At 61.3% G+C, this 17,660-nt stretch overlaps 1 protein-coding gene across 6 annotated transcripts; it reads left to right on the forward strand.

Moving 5' to 3' along the window:
• The first annotated feature begins 58 nt into the window (after positions 1 to 58).
• Positions 59 to 17,167, forward strand: Tspan4 (tetraspanin 4). Of its 6 annotated transcripts, XM_078045271.1 has the most exons (10): positions 60 to 286; positions 1,191 to 1,303; positions 3,821 to 3,888; positions 6,760 to 6,839; positions 13,726 to 13,917; positions 14,518 to 14,592; positions 15,509 to 15,610; positions 15,708 to 15,839; positions 15,911 to 15,994; positions 16,687 to 17,167. In XM_078045271.1, the coding sequence occupies exons 4-10, from the start codon at positions 6,777 to 6,779 to the stop codon at positions 16,753 to 16,755; spliced, it is 717 nt and encodes a 238-aa protein (XP_077901397.1). In that variant the 5' UTR covers positions 60 to 286; positions 1,191 to 1,303; positions 3,821 to 3,888; positions 6,760 to 6,776; the 3' UTR covers positions 16,756 to 17,167. The 6 variants fall into 6 exon arrangements, with proteins under 6 accessions (XP_077901398.1, XP_077901397.1, XP_077901396.1 ...); XM_078045270.1 differs by lacking the exon at positions 1,191 to 1,303; XM_078045272.1 differs by lacking the exons at positions 1,191 to 1,303; positions 3,821 to 3,888 and having other exon boundaries at positions 59 to 286.
• Positions 17,168 to 17,660: the final 493 nt, after the last annotated feature.

The raw sequence follows: 17,660 nt of genomic DNA on the forward strand, positions 1-17,660 counted from the left end.
CCCCGCCCCGCCCCGAGCCTTCGCCTGCCCCCACGGCCCTGGCGCTCTCCGCCACCGTCCCCGTCCCAGCTGCGACAAGTTATCCCCGCGCGCCAGCGGCTTCTGGGGCCCGCCCGTCCGAAGCAGTAGCACGTGGCGTCCCCGCACGCCACAGTGGTACATTCCGGCGCTACGGCGTCCCAGTGCGGCCGTAAAGGCTGCGGCGGCGGCGGTTCGCGTTTCTCGTGCCCGCATGACTGACAGCTGCTCGGCGGGAGCGGCGTCGAGCGGGAGACCACGCGCTCAGGTACGGCGCTGGCTGCAGGCCGGGTCCCGCGTGCTCGAGCTCACCCGGGAGTGCGAGTCCAGCCCCACGCGTGGGTCACGACCAGTGGCCGGCCGAGACAGGGGTTGCCCGACGGCGCGCGGCCCCGCCAGTCTTCCCGCGGCCCCGCCACGCAGCGTCCCCACTTGGGTCCTGCCGCAGCGCCCCGAGGCGCCTGCGGCGGAGTTTGCACGTCCCCAACCCGTGCCGTCGCAGGACCGCCGGCCGCCGGGCGACTGGGTCGGACGGCGGCAGGCAGTTCCTCGCCGCACACCCTTCCCTGCCCGGGAGGGGAGCGGGACGGCGGGCTTGGTGAACGCTGGACGCCCGCGAGCGCCTCTGAGCAGAGTGGGGGGGAAGTGGTCAGGGAGGGCGTCGTGGAGCGGGCGCGCTCTGAGCTGAGCCTCCACACGGCTCAGACCCCGGGGTTGTGGCTGCAGGACCTGCGGGCCACTGAGGACTTCGAGGACATTGATGGGGTGGGGCGAGCTTGGACTCAGCACCTTCTTGCTGTGATGGGACTGCCTGGGAGGTGGGAGGGACCGGGTAGAGGGGGCAGGGAGGTTTGATGGAGGAGGTGCGCTTTGGGATCTGGGGGTGAGGATTTGGAGGCAGATTTTTTTGCCCGTGGAGTTTGGAGAGAAGCTCTGTGGAGTCCCAGGCATCTGCCAACTGCCCTCTGGGGCAAATGTTGGACTCTGCTGTAGGGGAGGGCTATGGAGGGTCTCCTGGGTCAGGAGTGGAACACAGCCGCTGCCCGTTAGGTTTTATACCAACGCCCTTACTCTGGACAACCTCCGCAGCTGATTTTGCCATCCCCCACAGGGCCACGTGCAGAGCCACGAGCTCTGGCTACTTACTTCCCTTTCCTGCCCCCTCTTTCCAGGCTGAGTGGACAGAACATCCTGCCCTGGCCATAAGGGCAGCACAGCGGCCCTGAGTCACAGTGGCCTGGGGTCTGGCCCATGCTCAGCTGCAGAAGGCTGCTATTTACTGGAGGTGAGGGAGGCAGGGAATAGGGTCCAGAATGTCAGTAGGGGGACCCTGGGGATATGTGTGGACCAAAGGCTTCCTGGAGGAGGGATGGCCTGTCCCACCCCTGCTCTTGCCTGGAAAAGTTGTTTACTCTGGGAGAGACTTGGGAGAGAGGGCTGAGCCAACTTGACATTCCCTGAATTCCAAGTGTGTGCATGCTTGGGGCCCTGGTTGGGGGGTACTGCTTTTTGGGGCAGTGGCATCCTCCTCTCTCCTACCCTCTACCTCCTCCCTCCAGCTCTGACTTTCTAGGAGAGGACCTGGACCAGAGAATCCTGAGGCCACCCCCTTTCAGCCCGGATACCTGTCCCTGGGCACTTGCCCCTCCCTGGCTCTGTGTCTCAGGCCTGTCCTTAGCTCTGAATCAGGCTAGACCTGAGGACCTTGGAGAGTTCAGAAGTCAGCCCTGCTCCGTGCCTCCAGCCTGGTTGATGTGTCCCTCCGTGTGCATTTGGGGGCAGAAGTAGGCTGGGACCTGGGCCAGCTCAGGCACACACAGAGGCACAGGTTATAGTGCCTGCCAGCCGGCCAGCTCAAAAAATCCCTCTCCCCTGGTGAGCAGTCGGTGGGACCCAGGCTTCCAGAAGGGTGCACAGTGGTGCCAGGAGCAGGAGATGGTTATGCTTCTATGTGGAGTCCAGGTACCAGGATGTGTGGTTTGCATCCTGCTTGGCATGGTTCCTGCCAGAGGAGGGGTCACTTCTGAGCAGGGAACAAGGGAAAACTGTGACTGAAGTTCTGGCTGCTGAGCCCCTCCCCACCCTGGGCATTGCCCGGGGAAACAGGTCAGCTACAGGTGGGAGGGTGGTGGAGGCCAGGGAGCAGAGCCCTGGGCTAGAATTGAACTGGCTGTGCCTCTGGCCCTGGATCACAGTCTCAGTTTCCCCATCTGTAAAGCTCTGATGGGACCAGAAGCTGTCATCCAAGAATGGCAGTGGTGACTCTCTCCTGGGGACCCCAGCCTCACCCTCCACATCTGTGCCTTCTGGCTCAGCCCATCTGGGACAGATGGGTATTGTGGGTGTGCTCGGTGGGGAGTAAGCTACACGGGTCCTACCTTGCTGGCATTGCACACACCCTGCTCATCCGGTTGCTAGCTGTGTGCTGAAGGTTCCAGTGTCTGCTGTCCAAGTGCCTCCTCACAGTTATGGGGGTCCTGGCAAGTGGGGGTGTGCAGTAGTGGTGGTGACTAGTTGGCTCAACCCAATGACCCTTTGGACACATACCTGGCTGGGAGCATTTGGAACATCACTGTCATCCATCCCAGGTGCCCAAGAAGGATATGCTAGCGACTGTTCTGTAGGAGTGCCTGGCATGGGGGCACTGGCCTGGGTTGGCTTAGCTTTGTTCATACATGGGCACCCCAAAGGTTTAATTGTGTCTCCTCTACCCCCATTCCCATGTGACCTCCAATAGAGACACACCTCAGGGTGAAGGGGAGGAAGCAGGGGAAGGTGCTGAGCTCAGGTGTTCCAGGAGGAGAGACTGGGGCCCTTTTGATGACCACTGAGATGCTTCCCACCCCATCCCTGTTCTCTGTCCCTCCCTGAAGTGGGTGGGGAAGTATGAGGGGTGTGTCCAGTCTCCAGGAGCTCAGATTAGGCTGGGAGGGAGATGGTCCTACTTGGGCTGTGTGCAGCTTCTGGTCCCTGCTTGACTGTGTGGGGTGTCGCCCTGCCTGGCCGGGTGTCTGCAGTGCCCTCCCTCCCTGCCTCCTGCTTTGCTGTCTCCCTGGGCCAGCTGGGCTGTGTGTGGAGCCCCGGGCTCTGAACTCCCGAGCCCGGCCTGTACTACCCTCCCTCTGAGGGTCTCAGAGACGTTGCTCTGCTGCCTGCTGCCTGCCCTGGGCTGCTGTGGGCAGCCTCTCTTTGGAGTTTGGGGAGGTCCTCTTTGAGTAGGATGTGTTCTGGACAGGTAGGTACTGTGGTCTTCTGTGGCTCACCCCCCAGAGTTTCCCACCCATACCTCCTCCCACGTAGCCAAGGGCATTCTGTCTGGGGACCCTGATGGCAGATGGATGAGCTTCATGGGACATGGCTGGCTGAGCAAGCCCCTTCCTGAGTGTGGGTATCAGTCTGCTGAGAGCGAAGAGGGGTGGGGAATGGGTACACCTGGTGGGCAGTAGATGATGCAGGCAGCTCTCTGGCACTGGCCCTGGGGTGGACCCCACTGCATGTCCCCACATGCATGTCCTGGCCGTGTGCCTCTGCATGTCTCTGAGCACGTGTGTTCCTGCCCGGGCGTTATTTGTGGGCCAGTCTGTGATCCTGCTTGAGCGTCTGGGAGGCTGGGGTGGGCGAACTTGAAGAACAGTCTCTGTTGGAAAGCTGCCCTGGTTAGGACCACTGGTCAGAGGCCTGGCCCTGGAGTCTGGCTGTGCACCCCCTCTCTGCCCCCACTGGAACACCTCCCTCATGGCCTTGGGCACCTGCAGGGGAAACCACGTGTAGTGTGGCCTGCATCCTGCCCTCTCTCCTGCAGAGCTCCACCCTGCCCGGCTGTGCTGACCGTTCACCAGTCCACTGGTCTCTTTCCCGTGGTGAGCCAAGGTAGGTCATGGCTGGGCAGTGCATGGTGGGCAGTGCGGGGCCTGCCTCTTGGTCCTCCACACCAGGCCCAGAGGCCTGGCCTGCTGGCTTTCAGGCTCTGTGGAGGATGGGACCCTGGTGGTGAGGGGCTGGGCACTGGGCCAGGGAGGCATGGTGTCCCTACCCTGGGCCCTGCTGTGGACAGGTGACGTGCCACTGTCTGAATCCAACTTGGCAGCAGAAGTGAGCCCAGTCCTTCCTGGACTGCCCTGGGGCCCTTGGTTGGCTGTCGGGTTTCATGTCAGATGGGCCTCATCTGCTAATGTGGGTGTTGTGTGCAGGGTCTGGGAGAAGGGAGAGCAGTGCCGGTGCGGGCACACTGGGCTGGCATCCTGAATGCTGGGCTCGGTACCGGAGCTCGGACCAGGTCCCTTTTTTTCTCCCTTTTCCCCAGACCCTCTGGCACCTCTTGGGGCACCCTGCCCATAACTGTTGCCCTTCCCGTTTCTGCCACTTGGGGTGCTGGGAAGCTGGGGCTCAGGATCGCTGGGCTCTGGGTACCCTGCTCTGGGAGTCAGGCTGTGGGGAGACTGCCCTGGGCTCCCCACTTAGCTGGCCGTTCCTGTTCTTGGTCTTCAAGGAGGGGGAAGCCGACTGCGTGGGCACTGCTGGGGATCTGGTGGTCCTGTGGTTGAGTCTGTGTGTCCCTGGGCTGCAGGGCCACCTAAGAGGGAGCCTAGCAGTTGACTCCGGAGCTGGGGAGAGTGCCGGTGTGTGTAATGTAATGTGGGTGGTGATTTTGGTTCTAGAGGTCAGCATCTCTGGTCAGCCCTAAGCCTTCCCTGGAACCCTGTGGCTTCTGCCCTTCTTGTATCCACAAGTGCATTCACTTCCCCCAAGCCCTGTGTGTCCACCCTCTGGTGTGCAAGGCTGGCTCTTGGGCAAGGGGCAAGGGGATCGCCAGGGGTCTTGTGGGGTCATTGTTTGCTACCTGCTCCCTGGGCAGAGCTGTGGGCAGTGGTCTCTGCAGGGCCTTGAGGGAGGACTCTGCTTCCTGCTTCTCAGCTGGGCTCCTGGTATGTGGGCCCAGAACACCAGAGAATCCTTAGGGGATGAGGGAGGTAGTGGGAAGCCCCAGGCTGGCCATGTGATAGGCGGAGACCTCCTGATAGGCTTCCTGTGCAGGCTGGGGCTGTAGATCCTCACAGAACCCCCAGGGGGCAGCAGAAGGCTGGTGCAGGGAACCCTCCAGCCTCCAGAGGGGTGGACCTCACTGGGTACCCACGGTTCCCAGAGGCCATGTCCCACTTTTAAACTTTTTTGATAGTTGTAGATGGACAGCATGCCTTTATTTTATTTGTGTATTTTTTTATGTGGTGCTGAGGATTGAACCCAGTGCCTCCCATGTACAAGGCAAGTGCTTTGCCACTGAGCTACAGCCCCAACTCCATCTCTTTCTTTTTAAAGGCTTTTAGATCTGGTCAGCCCTGCCAATGAGCACCCCTCCTTTCCCTCTGTTGGCCCTTCCTCATTCCTTCTCCTAGCCTCCACTCTGCCGGGGACTATCTGGGAGCTTGAGCCAGGCCTCCCTCTTTGGACTGAAGTTTCCGGGACTGTCCATGGAGTGGGCACCACTATTATGACCATCATGGTGACAGGGAAAGCCAGGGTGCAGAGCACATTTGTGACTGCTGTGGTCCCCCTGCCTCTGCCCAAGCCAGCTGAAGCTGCAGAGACATGGGGTGGTGCATGGGCCCACATCTGTCCTCCACCTTTGTGGGCATGTGATGGGCTATTGGAACTTGTGCTCACCAGTGCATGGTCATCCATGCCTATTCCTCTGTTTGCTGGTGCCTGGGAGGGGTGGGGCCTCTGGCTACAGGCTGAAATTCAGGACATCTTGTTCAGAAATTACAGAGAATTTCAGATGGTATCAGTAGATTCTCAAGACCAACATTCACTGTTTGGTTGCTTGTGAAGCAGGCCCTGCTCCCCAAGTCTAGGAGATAGGACTGGGGAAGGAACCCAGCCTGAGCACCCTGGGTCTGTGGAGAATTGCTGGTTTCTTTGGGGTCCCTCCTTTAAAGTGAGTAAACCTCTCAGGCAATCCCTCTGGGGCATCCAGGGCTCCCCAAGGTGCCTAAAGCTGGAGCCACGTTGCCACCAACAGCAACGGGGTCACCCCTAAATTTGCACAGAGCTTTGCACATCCTTAGCACGGGTCGAGGTTGCTCTGCCACCGTCTGGTGGCGGGCCAGTGTGGGGTGAGGTGGGCCAGGGGCGTGGGCTGGGGGATGAGCTGCGGGGCTTAGTATCTGCCCCCTCAAAGGCTCCTCTGGCCTCGGTGGGCCTCTTCCTTACCCCGCAAGGGTGGGGGCGCGCCCCGGGCCAGGCGATTGGCCGGCAGGGCGGGGCGGTGCGGCGCCGGATTGGCGGGCGGCGCGGGGCGCGGCGGCAGGCAGGTGTCGGGCAGCGCGGAGCTGCGCCCGCTGCCACCGCCTGCTGCCACCGCGGGGGCCGGGCCAGCGCGGGATGGGGCGGCCCGGGACCACGAGCGCAAGGCGCTGACTGCGGCCAGAGCCCGTGCTCCTGGCGGCCGTGGCCCCGGCCACCCCGGCGCAATGCGCCGCTCGAGCACGGACGAGTCCACGTACCGGCGCAGCCCGTCGCCGGAGGGCAAGGAGCCGGGCTTCACGCGCGGTGGCCCCTTCCGGCGCTGCAGCAGTCTGTATGGGCGCGCGGGCACCGGGGACGCTGAGGACGCGGGCGGCAGCCCCTTCTTCGGCCTGCACGCGAACCCCGGCCCCAAGGCGGCTCAGGCCCGCTACACGTCGCCCAAGGGCAACAAGTACGTGGTCTTCTACCTGGACCTGTCCTTCATCTTCCTCCTAGAGCTGAAGCGCTGCAGCATGGCGCGCGGCTGCCTCCAGGGTGTCAAGTACCTCATGTTCGCCTTCAACCTGCTCTTCTGGGTGAGTGCGCGGGCAGCGTCGCTGCTCGAGGAGGGCTGGGGGCCAGGACCTGGGGAGGGCCAGGGGCTGCTGTCTGGCTGACCAGCCGCGGGGTGTCGCCGGACCTCTGCTTTCCTGGGCTGCCCGCCTGCCCCTCCTGCTGAGACAGGATGTGTTGCGCACGTGCACACCGGATGGGGCTGGGCCATCCCGACCCTGAGCCTCTGCTGGGGTGGGGGTTCCAGTCCTGGTCAGGGCCAGCACTGCGCGGGCACCTACCCTCTGCCTCTGGGCCTCCACAGCCTGCGTCCTTGCCTCGCCCCCTTCTACTGTAGCGCCAACCCTGGGACTCCTTCCCCAGGACTGCCCTGAGGAAACTTTGCCAAGCCTAGGTGGACCCCAGTCACCCAGAGGGCCCCAGAAATAGTGTGCACGGCCTGAGTGAGCGGCAGGACCTTAAGGGACTCCTGGGCGAGCTGGGTAGGCGCTGGCTCCCGGCCTCCCTAACTTGTAGAGGTGCAGCAGGGATTGCTGACCAGCAAGAGCAGCAGCAGGGGTTGGGACTTGCCTGCTGGTGGAGCAGAGGGTGACCCCCTCAGCCTAGAGCACCAGGGAGGACCGCCCTGGCAGGTTCCACTCCTGGCTGCTCTGGAGCAAGCTTGGCTAGACCCCCTCAGAGGAGCTGGGGGCGGGGCCTCCCATTACCTGAGCTGGGCCTGGGGCTTCCCTGGCTGGGCTGGGAAGGATGGGTGGAGAAATGGCACCCAAGGTCATTCCAGGCTCAGTCCTTAGTTCCTTTTACCACCGAGTCAGGAGTGAGGAGACCAGCTCAGACTTCGGAGGTGCTGCCATATGCACGTGGTTCAGTTCTGGCACATGCTGTAACCTGGGTCCACCTTCTTGCCTGGCCCTGGCTTGGGGCAGGGGCTGGGAGTCACAGAGAAGGGCAGCCTTCCTGGGCTGCCTGTGGGGAGTAACTCCAGAAGGGGTCACCTCAAGGGTTTGTCCTCTGCAAGAAGATTCTGGGAGGGGCAAGGCCCAGGCCTCACGCTGAGCAGTGCCCCGCAGGCCAGGAAGTGGGCAGCAGGGTGGGTGTGTGGGGAAATGTCTTCCTGGTAAGATTGGGCAGTTCAGTGAGCACCAATGTGGTCAGTGCAGGGTCAGCAAGTCCCCAGCAGTGGGAAGGGGAGTGGGTGGTGGTGTGAAGAGACAGGCAGCCTAGTGGCAGGACCTGGGCAGGAGATAGGGACCTGCTTACCCTCTCTTCCCTGACCTGGACACCTGTCTGCAGGGAAGAGATGAAGGGGGCCTCAAAGGGGGTCTCAGAGAGCAGTCTGGGCCCCCCCTGTGGGACCTTGCACCCCATAAGCACCCTACAGCTGCAGAGCAGGCACATTCTGCTGTTCCCTAAATGATGTCCTCCACCTGGGAAAGAAGAAATCAGCAGTCCCTGGGGACCTCCTAGGCTGGAAAATCTGATTCCCTTTTATTATCCAGTTATACTCCCCAGCCTCAGACCTAAGTCCCTTGCAGCTAGTCTCACACACCTGCCTGCCACCCTCTCCCCAAGTGGTGCCCAGTAGGTCTGAGGCCTGGGACCAGAGCAGGGGCTGGGTCCTGGGCTGGAGGCCACCACAGGGGAGTACGCAGGGCTGTGAACAGGCAGGACTGGGCAGGAGACCCTGTGCTGGGCTTAGGGGAGCTTCCTGCCTTGGTCCTGGCAGGTGTGATGTTCACCTGTCTTTTCCCTGAACCCCTTCTGAACGGTGACAGGCGGTGGGTGGGAGAGGTGGGGCTGGTTCATTCCTGACCTGGGATCCTGTGCCCCTTGTTGCCCTGTAGGAGGGACTTGACCCCCACTCCATTTCCCACTCACATTGGGAGATCAGCTGACAGGACTTCCCCTGCTGCATGGCTTCCTTGACCTCCCAGCTGGAGCTAACCCTGCAACCAGAGTTCAGAGGGCACCCACCCCATGACCCCTGCTGGGACACCCCTGGCAGCTGCCTCCTCCAGCCGACTGGCTCTGTGGGTAGCAGTGGCTTTGCCCAGCCTTCCTTTGAGATGTGCACAGTGGAGTGGCAGGTTAGACTCGGGGTCCCTGACCCGGGGTGTCCCCCGGCAGGCCATCCTGTGGGAGAATGAGAGTGCAGGGCCCATGAACGAGGTGGGGTGGGCTGTGGTGCCAGTGGTGGTGAAGGGGTGGGGATGGTGTGGCCCCGGGGACCCCTGTGTTCAGGCCTGAAGCTGTGTCATCAGCTGGGTCTCTGCCAACCAAGCTCTTCCAGGTCCCCAGGGGTGGAGCAGCAGCACAGCAAGCTCTTCCTGCCCCCCCCACCCCTGCCCTAACTTGGGGCGCTGCCCACGGGCGGTGGCTCCAGCCCAGTGGCCAGTCTGAGTGGGGCTGAGCCTGCCAGCAGGATGGGGATGCCTCCCTAGCTGTACGTGGCCGGGGGGCTGGCCTGGACCTCAGCCTCGCAGCTTTCTCCCAGACAGTGGCCCCTCCCCACTCTGCTCAGGAGGCCTGCCTCCTGATGCCCTTCCCAGCCTTTCTCAGCAGAAGCCCCCAGCTGCTCCCAGCCTGCTGTGGTCAGGGACTATCTAGGTGGCCAGAGTAGGGGTCGGAGCCCGACCTGCCAGCCTGTCTCCACTATCCAGACACCAGGACCTCAGCAAGTCCTGCCTTGCTGGGTACATCAGCTTCTTCCTCGGCACCCCCGGGCGCTGTGCCTCAGGTAGGATCAGGACCCCAGAAGAGATGTGGGAGGACCCTCATCTGCCCATTGCCTGGGCTGACCCCAGGTGGGCAGAGGCCCCAGGTTGGAGGAGGTGCAGGGTATAGGCTCTGCCTGCCATCTCCGCTGGGAGGGGGCCTGGGCCGCTCCCCGTGGTCGCCTTGGATCTAAAGGAAGGTCCTGCCAGTCACCAGGCAGAGGCCTTGCCTAGCCCTTGGTGAACTGAGATGGTGTTTGACAGTGGCTCTGTTGCTGGCCCTTGAGGAGGGTGTCCTGAGTCTGATGGAGGAGGGGATAGCAAAGGGCAGAGCCAGGACACTGAGGGAACCCTCCATTCACTGCCTGTATCAGCCGGGAGCGGGATGACAGGAAAGCACACCCCGGGGGAAACCACAGTCCCGCCTGCCCTGCAGAGTAGGAGGCTCCCTGATGGGCTGCTGTGGCAGGGTGGGGGTCGTCTGCCCAGCTGTGGGTTCTAGGCTGGTGCTCTGCTGGGTGGGCAGGTCTTGGGACTGGACAAATTACATCCAAGTTTGAGTGAGATCACTCTACCTGGTGGCCAACCTCCCAGCCAAGACCAGTCATGTTTCTGCCAACCTGGCAGGAGAGGGGCTTCTGCAGGGACCTAGCCTTCCACCCTGTTCCAAGGACGTGGCCAGCCGCTTGTCCATCTGCTACACTGTGCTTTGTGGCCAGAGGGGTGGTGGGTGGAGGGCTGGCTGGCACCAGCCCCAGTGGACCTGGAGAGGGCACATTTGATGGATGCCAGGGGCTGCCATGGGTATCAGTAGTCAGCAGAGCTCAGGGGCCAGGTAAGCTGCACAGATAGCACCCAGAAGTTGGTCGTGTGCAACCTCTCTGTGTACCCCTACTGCCCAACCCATCCCTGTTTGACTTCCAGTCTTCAGATCTCTCTGAAACTGCTTATGTCAAGATCACCAGTGAAGTCTGTTACTAGATCCAGTGATCTCTTCTCCAAGCTGGGCTGGGGACATGGACGGCAGGAAGCCCCTCTCCTTTGTCTCTCAGCTGCCGTCCCCCAGGATGCCTGGCCCCTCCCCCAGGCTGTTTAGGGGTCCTGCCTCCCGCCCACAGTGAGAGGCAGTCTGTCTCTGGGGGCTGGAGAAGGAGTGCTGGAGCGGGAGGTCCCAGCCCCCCACGTCTGACCCCGGAGACGACCACTCCAGCCTCCCAGCCCTTGAGCTCTGTCTTTTGTGTCTGTCTCTGAGGCTAATGAGCCCATTTCTCCTGTACTACAAGGCTGTAATTTTTTTTAAACAAAAATTTAAAATTTTTTATTAGTTGTTGATGAACATTTATTATTTATCTATATGTGATGCTGAGAACTGAACCCAGGGCCTCACACATGCTAATCAAGTGCTCTACTACTGAGCCACAACCCCAGCCCAAGGCTGTAGTCTTCCTGCCCAAATCTTTTAAAAGCTGCATGTGCACAAACACTTTTGAAGTGACAGGTTCGGTGACTTTCCTTGTCTGTGTGCCCATGCCTGCTGTTTGTGGGAGGGGTGGGCCCCAGGGGACAGTGGGCTTCAGGGTGTAGTATCATGTGACCATGTGTGTGTACTGCTGTGTGGTGTGAAGAGTGTCTGGTGGTGTGGGCTGGTGTTGCCTGTCAGTGTGGGCAGTGACCAAGTAGGTGGGCAAGGTGTCTGTGGAGTGCTCAGTTCTCAGGGTGGGGCTGAGGTGTAGGGTCCCGACCTGCCCAGGCTGTCCTGGGGACTGGCCCACCTCCTGGAATGGGCACTCCTCCTTGGGGCCAGCCCTTTTCCACGGTGGTGTCCAACCCATGACCTGTGTGTCCCGTGCCAGGGCTGCCCCAGCAGCCTGCTTTCCTGCTGACACACATTGTCTGCCGCCCTTGAAAGGCAGAGGTGGATGGTGCAGGCAGTGGGGCTTTGAATGACATTTCCCTGTTGTGCTGGTACCTCCCCTCTGCTCGGGGATTGCCCATCACTGGCCTGGGTGCTCAGCCCCAAGGTGCGGCCCTCCCGGTGTGACTGGCCACAGCCAAGGCTGCACTGAGCCAGGCGTCAGGCCTGGGGTCAGCCCTGTGGGTGGGCCTGACCCTAGGGCCTCTTACTTCCCTATGGTGTCCAGGCTCCTCCAGACCCAGCGGGCCCTGGGGAGCCCTGCCCTCCAACCTCCCTGGCCCTGCTAGGGCAGTGCTGGACAAGGCCGTGTGTGTCTCCCCCTGGTGTTCCTGCACAGCAGCTCAGGTGCCTGTTTTCCTCGTTACCCAACTGGGTCCTGGAAGACCCACCAGGCCTGGGGACTGCTTTAGGCCATGAACATGGCCTGGGACCCTGTCTGTCAGGGCTCGTGGAAGCTTTGTGTTTGGGGCATGATGCAGGGCACATGGTCAGGAGGAGTAGGAGGTGAGCAGGTGCCTGGCCAGGCCTCCCCCACCCCCAGGAAACAGCAGTACCCACTTGCGCAGCATCCAGCCGCCACCCCTTGCCTTGCTTGTTCAGCACCACAGATGGCACCCCACTCCCAGCTGCTGGGGCCTGGGGGTGGAGGGCTTTCCTCCATCCCATGGCAGAACTAGGTTCCACAGCAAGGGGACATTTGTGCCACCTGAGGCACATGCACCCTTCTCCATTCGCCAGGGTCTCCTCTGTGGCAGCCCCTGGCCAGGTTTGCTCAGGAGCCATCTGAGGGTGTGTGGCAAGGCCTTCTGCCAGGTCCACAACAGCCCCTCCCTGGGTCCAGAACAGAGGGACCCATGCTTTTCCTACGCTTGCCCTGGCCTGGCCTGGGAGAGTCCCACGAGCACAGTGACCAGTCTCAGGGGTCAGCAGCTCCCAGGTCAGGCTGAGTTCACAGCATCTAGATGTTCTGTTGCTGAATGCCAAGTGCAAGTGTTAGCAGGAAGTACAGGACAGAGAAAATGGCTGCACTCACCCCGGAAAGATTGGACAGGCAAGGTCATGGGTGCTCAGCAGGGGACTGTCCCGTCTCCCGGGTTTGACCCAGAGGGGCCCGAGACACCAGTGAGGGGTCTGGACAGGAGCTTCATGCCCCGACTTTGTTGCAGGCTCCTGCCAGCTGGGCTTGACACAGGAAGTGCATCATGTGTCTTGGCCAGTACTGAGGGAGCAGTGGCTGCCAGGCCTGCCCTTGACCCTGCCACCTGGGCTGAAGTCTGAATCAGGAGGGTCCAGTGTGCAAGTGGGGATGGGTGGCATCTCCCTGCACCCAGGCCTCTTGGGGCAGGGTTCCATCTCCTGCAAGGCCCAGGCTCCGTTTCTTTGGCCATCAGGGCTCAGGAGCCTTTTGTGGGGTGGTGAGGTCCCTGTGGCCCTGGGTGGATGCTGCATCTCCTTGGAGCTGTGCACATCTGGGTTCGAGCCTGCCCTGGGGCGTATGCAGGTCTCCAGTAGCTCCATCCCAGGAGTGGCTGTGGCAGTCCCAGAGCCTTGTAGCTGTTGGTGCCTCCCTACCCACACACCACCTTGCACACATTCTCTGCTTTTATTCCAAACCACCAGAACCCAAGACCTCAGTGGGGACAAGGGCTGAGCCGTGGTTCCTAGCTCCCAACCCTGCTCCTGAGACCCTGTTGGTCACCATTGCAGGCCACCACCATGCTTGCTCTTACTTTATTGATTCTCGTGATGATGGGCAATGAGGGAATTCAGAGTCCCTCTCTTGAATCCAGGAGGGGATGAGGTACAGGTGGTTGGTGCAGAGGCGAGACTCTCCTACTTCTAGTCTCAGGGTCAGCAGCTCTTGAATCCAGGGAGGGATGAGGTCCAGGTGGCAGTGATGAACCATGACTTCATCATGAGCAGATGCACCAGGAGTCAGGTTTTCCCTTCTTGGGGTAGCAGGGCACAGACAGACACCCGAGATCCAGGGCCTGGTGTCTGGAATCCTTAGGACCACCCACTGAAAAGCCTGACCACCTCATGTGGTCCAGAGGGGTGGACCTGCCTATCCTGGCCTCCCTGTGGTGGGCACTGGGCTTTGGTGTGGGTGCACCTGGAGGACAGCAGAAGGGACAAGCCGGGTGCTTCTTGCAGGCAGCAGGAGTGGGGGTGCTGGGAGTATCTGACCCTGGAGGCCAGTGGGGCTGGTGAGGCTCTGGGTAGGAGCTCCCTTGGGGGTGGGCCTCATCCTGTCTCTCTTCCTTGGTACTGCGGCCCCAGCTGGGAGGCTGTGGCGTCCTGGGTGTCGGTATCTGGCTGGCTGCTACACAGGGGAACTTCGCCACCCTGTCATCCTCCTTTCCGTCGCTGTCAGCTGCCAACCTGCTCATCGTCACAGGCACCTTCGTCATGGCCATCGGCTTTGTGGGCTGCATTGGGGCCCTCAAGGAGAACAAGTGCCTGCTGCTCACCGTGAGTGTGCCTGGTCCCGGGGCTGTGAGGTCTCGGCCAGCTCCACCTCTGTCCTGGCCTGAGGGGCTGTGGGGTGCTCTCAGAATGTGGTGGAGTGCAGTGGCCTGTCAACAGACTTGGGCATGCCCTGCTGCACGTGCAGCTCTGTTGGGCCTGAGCCTGGCTTCAGGACCCTCCAGAGACCCTCACCTTGGCCTTACCATGATCCCGGAGGGATGCTTCCTGGCCTGGGAAAGTTAGCTCCAGGAGGAGGCGCGTTACCACTGCCAGCTGGGTCCTCCAGCAGGGCTAGGGGGAGTCCTGAGTCTCGGGGTTTCCTGGGTAGGGCCTGCTCAGGTCTTTGACTCACTCCCTCCGTGCCCCGCCCCGGGGAGGGGGCAGGAACACTCATGGGCCCCATAAAGTCCCAGATGAGTAAGTGGGTTTGGACCTATTTCATGTCCCAGTGAGGACATCCCAGAGGCAGCGGAGGGCCAGAGCCTAGCAAACCGGGCTTCTCCCACTTGAGGTGTCCAGAGTGGCTGAGGGTGGAGGTGGAGGGCGCTGATCCAGGGCTCCGAGGCAAGATTGGGGCTGAGGCCCTGCTCCCACCCTCTGCAGTTCTTCCTGCTGCTGCTGCTGGTGTTCCTGCTGGAAGCCACCATTGCTGTGCTCTTCTTTGCCTACACTGACAAGGTATGGCTGCTGCAGTCCAGGCAGCAACACAGGCTGGTGGGGACTCTCCTGAGGCACAGTGGCCCCCTGGGGGGGCATGGTCATTCAGGTGGCAGAGCAGCACTGCCCACTCGTGGACAGGCTGCTGGACAGCCTCTGGCGAGTGCATGCTTAGAGTGTTGGGTTACATGGTATTGTAGCCACTGTCCCCAGCTGTAGGTTGTTTTCTTCCCACTTGGGGCTGCTATTTGTTGTGGTACTGGGGAATAGCCCCCCAGGTGCTTTACCACTGAGCTGCACCCCCAGCCCTTTCTACTTTTAGACAGTCTCAACAAGCTGCTGAGGCTGGCTTTGAACTTGCAATCCTTCTGCCTCAGCCTCTTGAGTCACTGGAATTACAAGTGTGGCCACTGCCTGGCTACCCATTTCTAGCAGGAGGGGCTGATACCCAGGGTTGTGGTCCCAGCTTTGGTGTCCCTCTGACCCCCAGCACAGGCTTCTCTGTGGAGACCTCCCTGACTCTGGCACTACAGGATGCTCAGGGCCTACTGTCTCTACCCCAGCCGGCCCTGGAGTCTCTGCTTCCCCAGGGGCTCTGGCTCCTTCACCAGAGAATGACCTTGAGATCAAGACCTGGGCATAGTAGCCAGGCTGTCAGCTGCAGAGCAAACCTGTCTGTACTAAGTGGACGTACATGCCTCCACTCAGCCTGTGCTCTATCCCAGGCCCTTCAAGGCCCTGCCAGCCTGGGGATGAGGCCCTGGGGCCCTTGAGGGCTTCCAGAAGGACATAAGGCTGGGGGCTGTATCCTTGGGCACGATGGGGTGGGCTCCAGGAAGTGAGAGCAGGACAAGGGCAGGGCAGGGTCTGGCTGAGGGAGGCAGTGGAGCTGGAAGGCACCCACTAGAGAGTGCTATTGACCCCACTGCACTCCCAGATTGACAGGTACGCCCAGCAAGACCTAAAGAAGGGCCTGCATCTGTATGGCACACGGGGCAACGTGGGCCTCACCAACGCCTGGAGCATCATTCAGACTGATGTGAGGCATGGCTGGGGGAGTGGGGGGGCAAGGGCTGGAGTGGTGCCCCCTGCCTGCCCTTGCCTCTCTGGCCAGCCCCAACACACTGCTTTCCCAGTTCCGCTGCTGTGGTGTCTCCAACTACACGGACTGGTTTGAGGTCTACAATGCCACCCGTGTGCCTGACTCCTGCTGCCTGGAGTTCAGTGACAGCTGTGGGCTGCATGCGCCTGGCACCTGGTGGAAGGCGGTGAGTGCAGTCCACCCTCTGGGGCCTGGGTATGGGACAGGCAAGGCCTGGCTGACTCCACTCTCCCACAGCCCTGCTATGAGACGGTGAAGGCCTGGCTCCAGGAGAATCTGCTGGCTGTGGGCATCTTTGGGCTGTGCACGGCACTGGTGCAGGTGCGCAGGGCAGGGTCTGGGGGGGGGGGGCGGCTTTTGAGCCCAGGGAAAAGCAGCAATGGCCCTGCCCTGGGAGGGCTTGGGATTGGGGTGGCCCAAGTTTCAGGTGCAGACTCCAGGTGTCATGGGCAGATGTGGGTTCACAGAGCATGGTCAGGGGTGACAGTGGGGGAGGTGACCTTTGGTGTTTCAGATCGGGTGCTGCCAGCACTGGTCTCCTAGCAAGGGAGGCAGCGTGGTTCCTCAGCCCCAGGCTGGCAGTCGTAGGACTGCCCAGTACAAGATGCATCCTGAGGCCTGTGGCCCCAGCTCCCAGTCCAGGTGGGAGCCCTGAGCATCAGCACCAGAGTGCTCCAGGATGAGGTCAGACCTGCCACCAGGGCAGCCCACCCAGCCTGGGTGACACTCAGAAGTAGACACAGCTAGGCTGAGGCACAGGGAGCAAGCTGCAGGGGCCTTGGGCCAAGCAGGGAGGGTCATGTGGCCCAAGCTGCAGAACACAGTCCTTGAGTGCTGATGGTGGCTGAAACTCTACAAGAAATGTGTCTCTGGGGCCTCACAGCTGTAAGCAGGTGCTGTGCAGGAGGCTCAGAGAGGCACTGCTGCAGCAGGTCAGGGAGGGCCAGTTGCACCTGGCAGCCGAGGTCTGTGGCTCCCTTCAGCAGCCCTGCCTATCTCCTTCCTGTCCCTAGATTTTGGGCCTGACCTTCGCCATGACCATGTACTGCCAAGTGGTAAAGGCGGACACCTACTGCGCTTAGACCACGGGCCACCCTGCTTCTCTGCCAAAGGACACCACCCACCAGGGACAGGGCTGTATCCAAACCTGCCCCACACATCGCAGGACTTGGTGCTCTGCTGGGCTCAGGGGAGAGGCTGGTGCCCTGAACCCCCAGGACCCCATTCTTCGAATGCTTCAGCGTGGGCAGCTATGGGGTCTCCTGCCTACATGGGAGGGGCTTTGACACTTTTCTATATCTTCCAGAGCAGTGTTCACATGGGATGGGGGTTCCGGGCCATGGTCCCCTTTGCCCAAGGACAATGGGGGAGTAGGTCTGACCCCTTGGAGACCCTGCACAGGTCCTGGTGCTCCAGACAGGCTGGGCCCCCATCATCCATTTCTGAGGGGCTGCAGCTCCAGGTGCATCCTAATAAAGTGCGTGAGCAGCCGTGTCTCCCTGGACGCCTGCAGGATGGGCAGCCACAAGCCAAAACCAGGGAAGCTCAGCATCAGCTCAGGAGGCGTGGGGCGGGGCCGGCGCATCCCCACCTGCCCAGCCTGTTCTATTTTGTCCAGAACTCTGTACAGTATTAAGCTTATTTGAGTTTTGCAAATGAAGTGGGTTGATGGGAAGACAGCCATTGTCAAAGGGCATGGAGTTAGAAAATGGTCAAAATGTTTCTAACCACCTCCAGGCCAAGTATCCCTCTAATGGGGTGAGAAGGAGCCCCTGGCTGCAGGCAGGATGGCCTGGAGTTCAAGGGGGGGGGGCTGAGCTCCTCCAAGGAGCTTCAATTGTGGCAGAACACCCAGCCCCTAAGCTACTCCCATAATTCCCTAGCCCCTCAGCACTGCCTTCCTGGATCCCACCCTCCCTCCCTCACCTACATACCCCCAATCCTCTGTCACCCACCTTCTGGCCATGACCTGGGAGGAAAGAACACC

This window comes from Ictidomys tridecemlineatus, chromosome 4 (genome assembly GCF_052094955.1).
Source record: "Ictidomys tridecemlineatus isolate mIctTri1 chromosome 4, mIctTri1.hap1, whole genome shotgun sequence".
In the NCBI taxonomy this organism is placed as follows: domain Eukaryota; kingdom Metazoa; phylum Chordata; class Mammalia; order Rodentia; family Sciuridae; genus Ictidomys; species Ictidomys tridecemlineatus.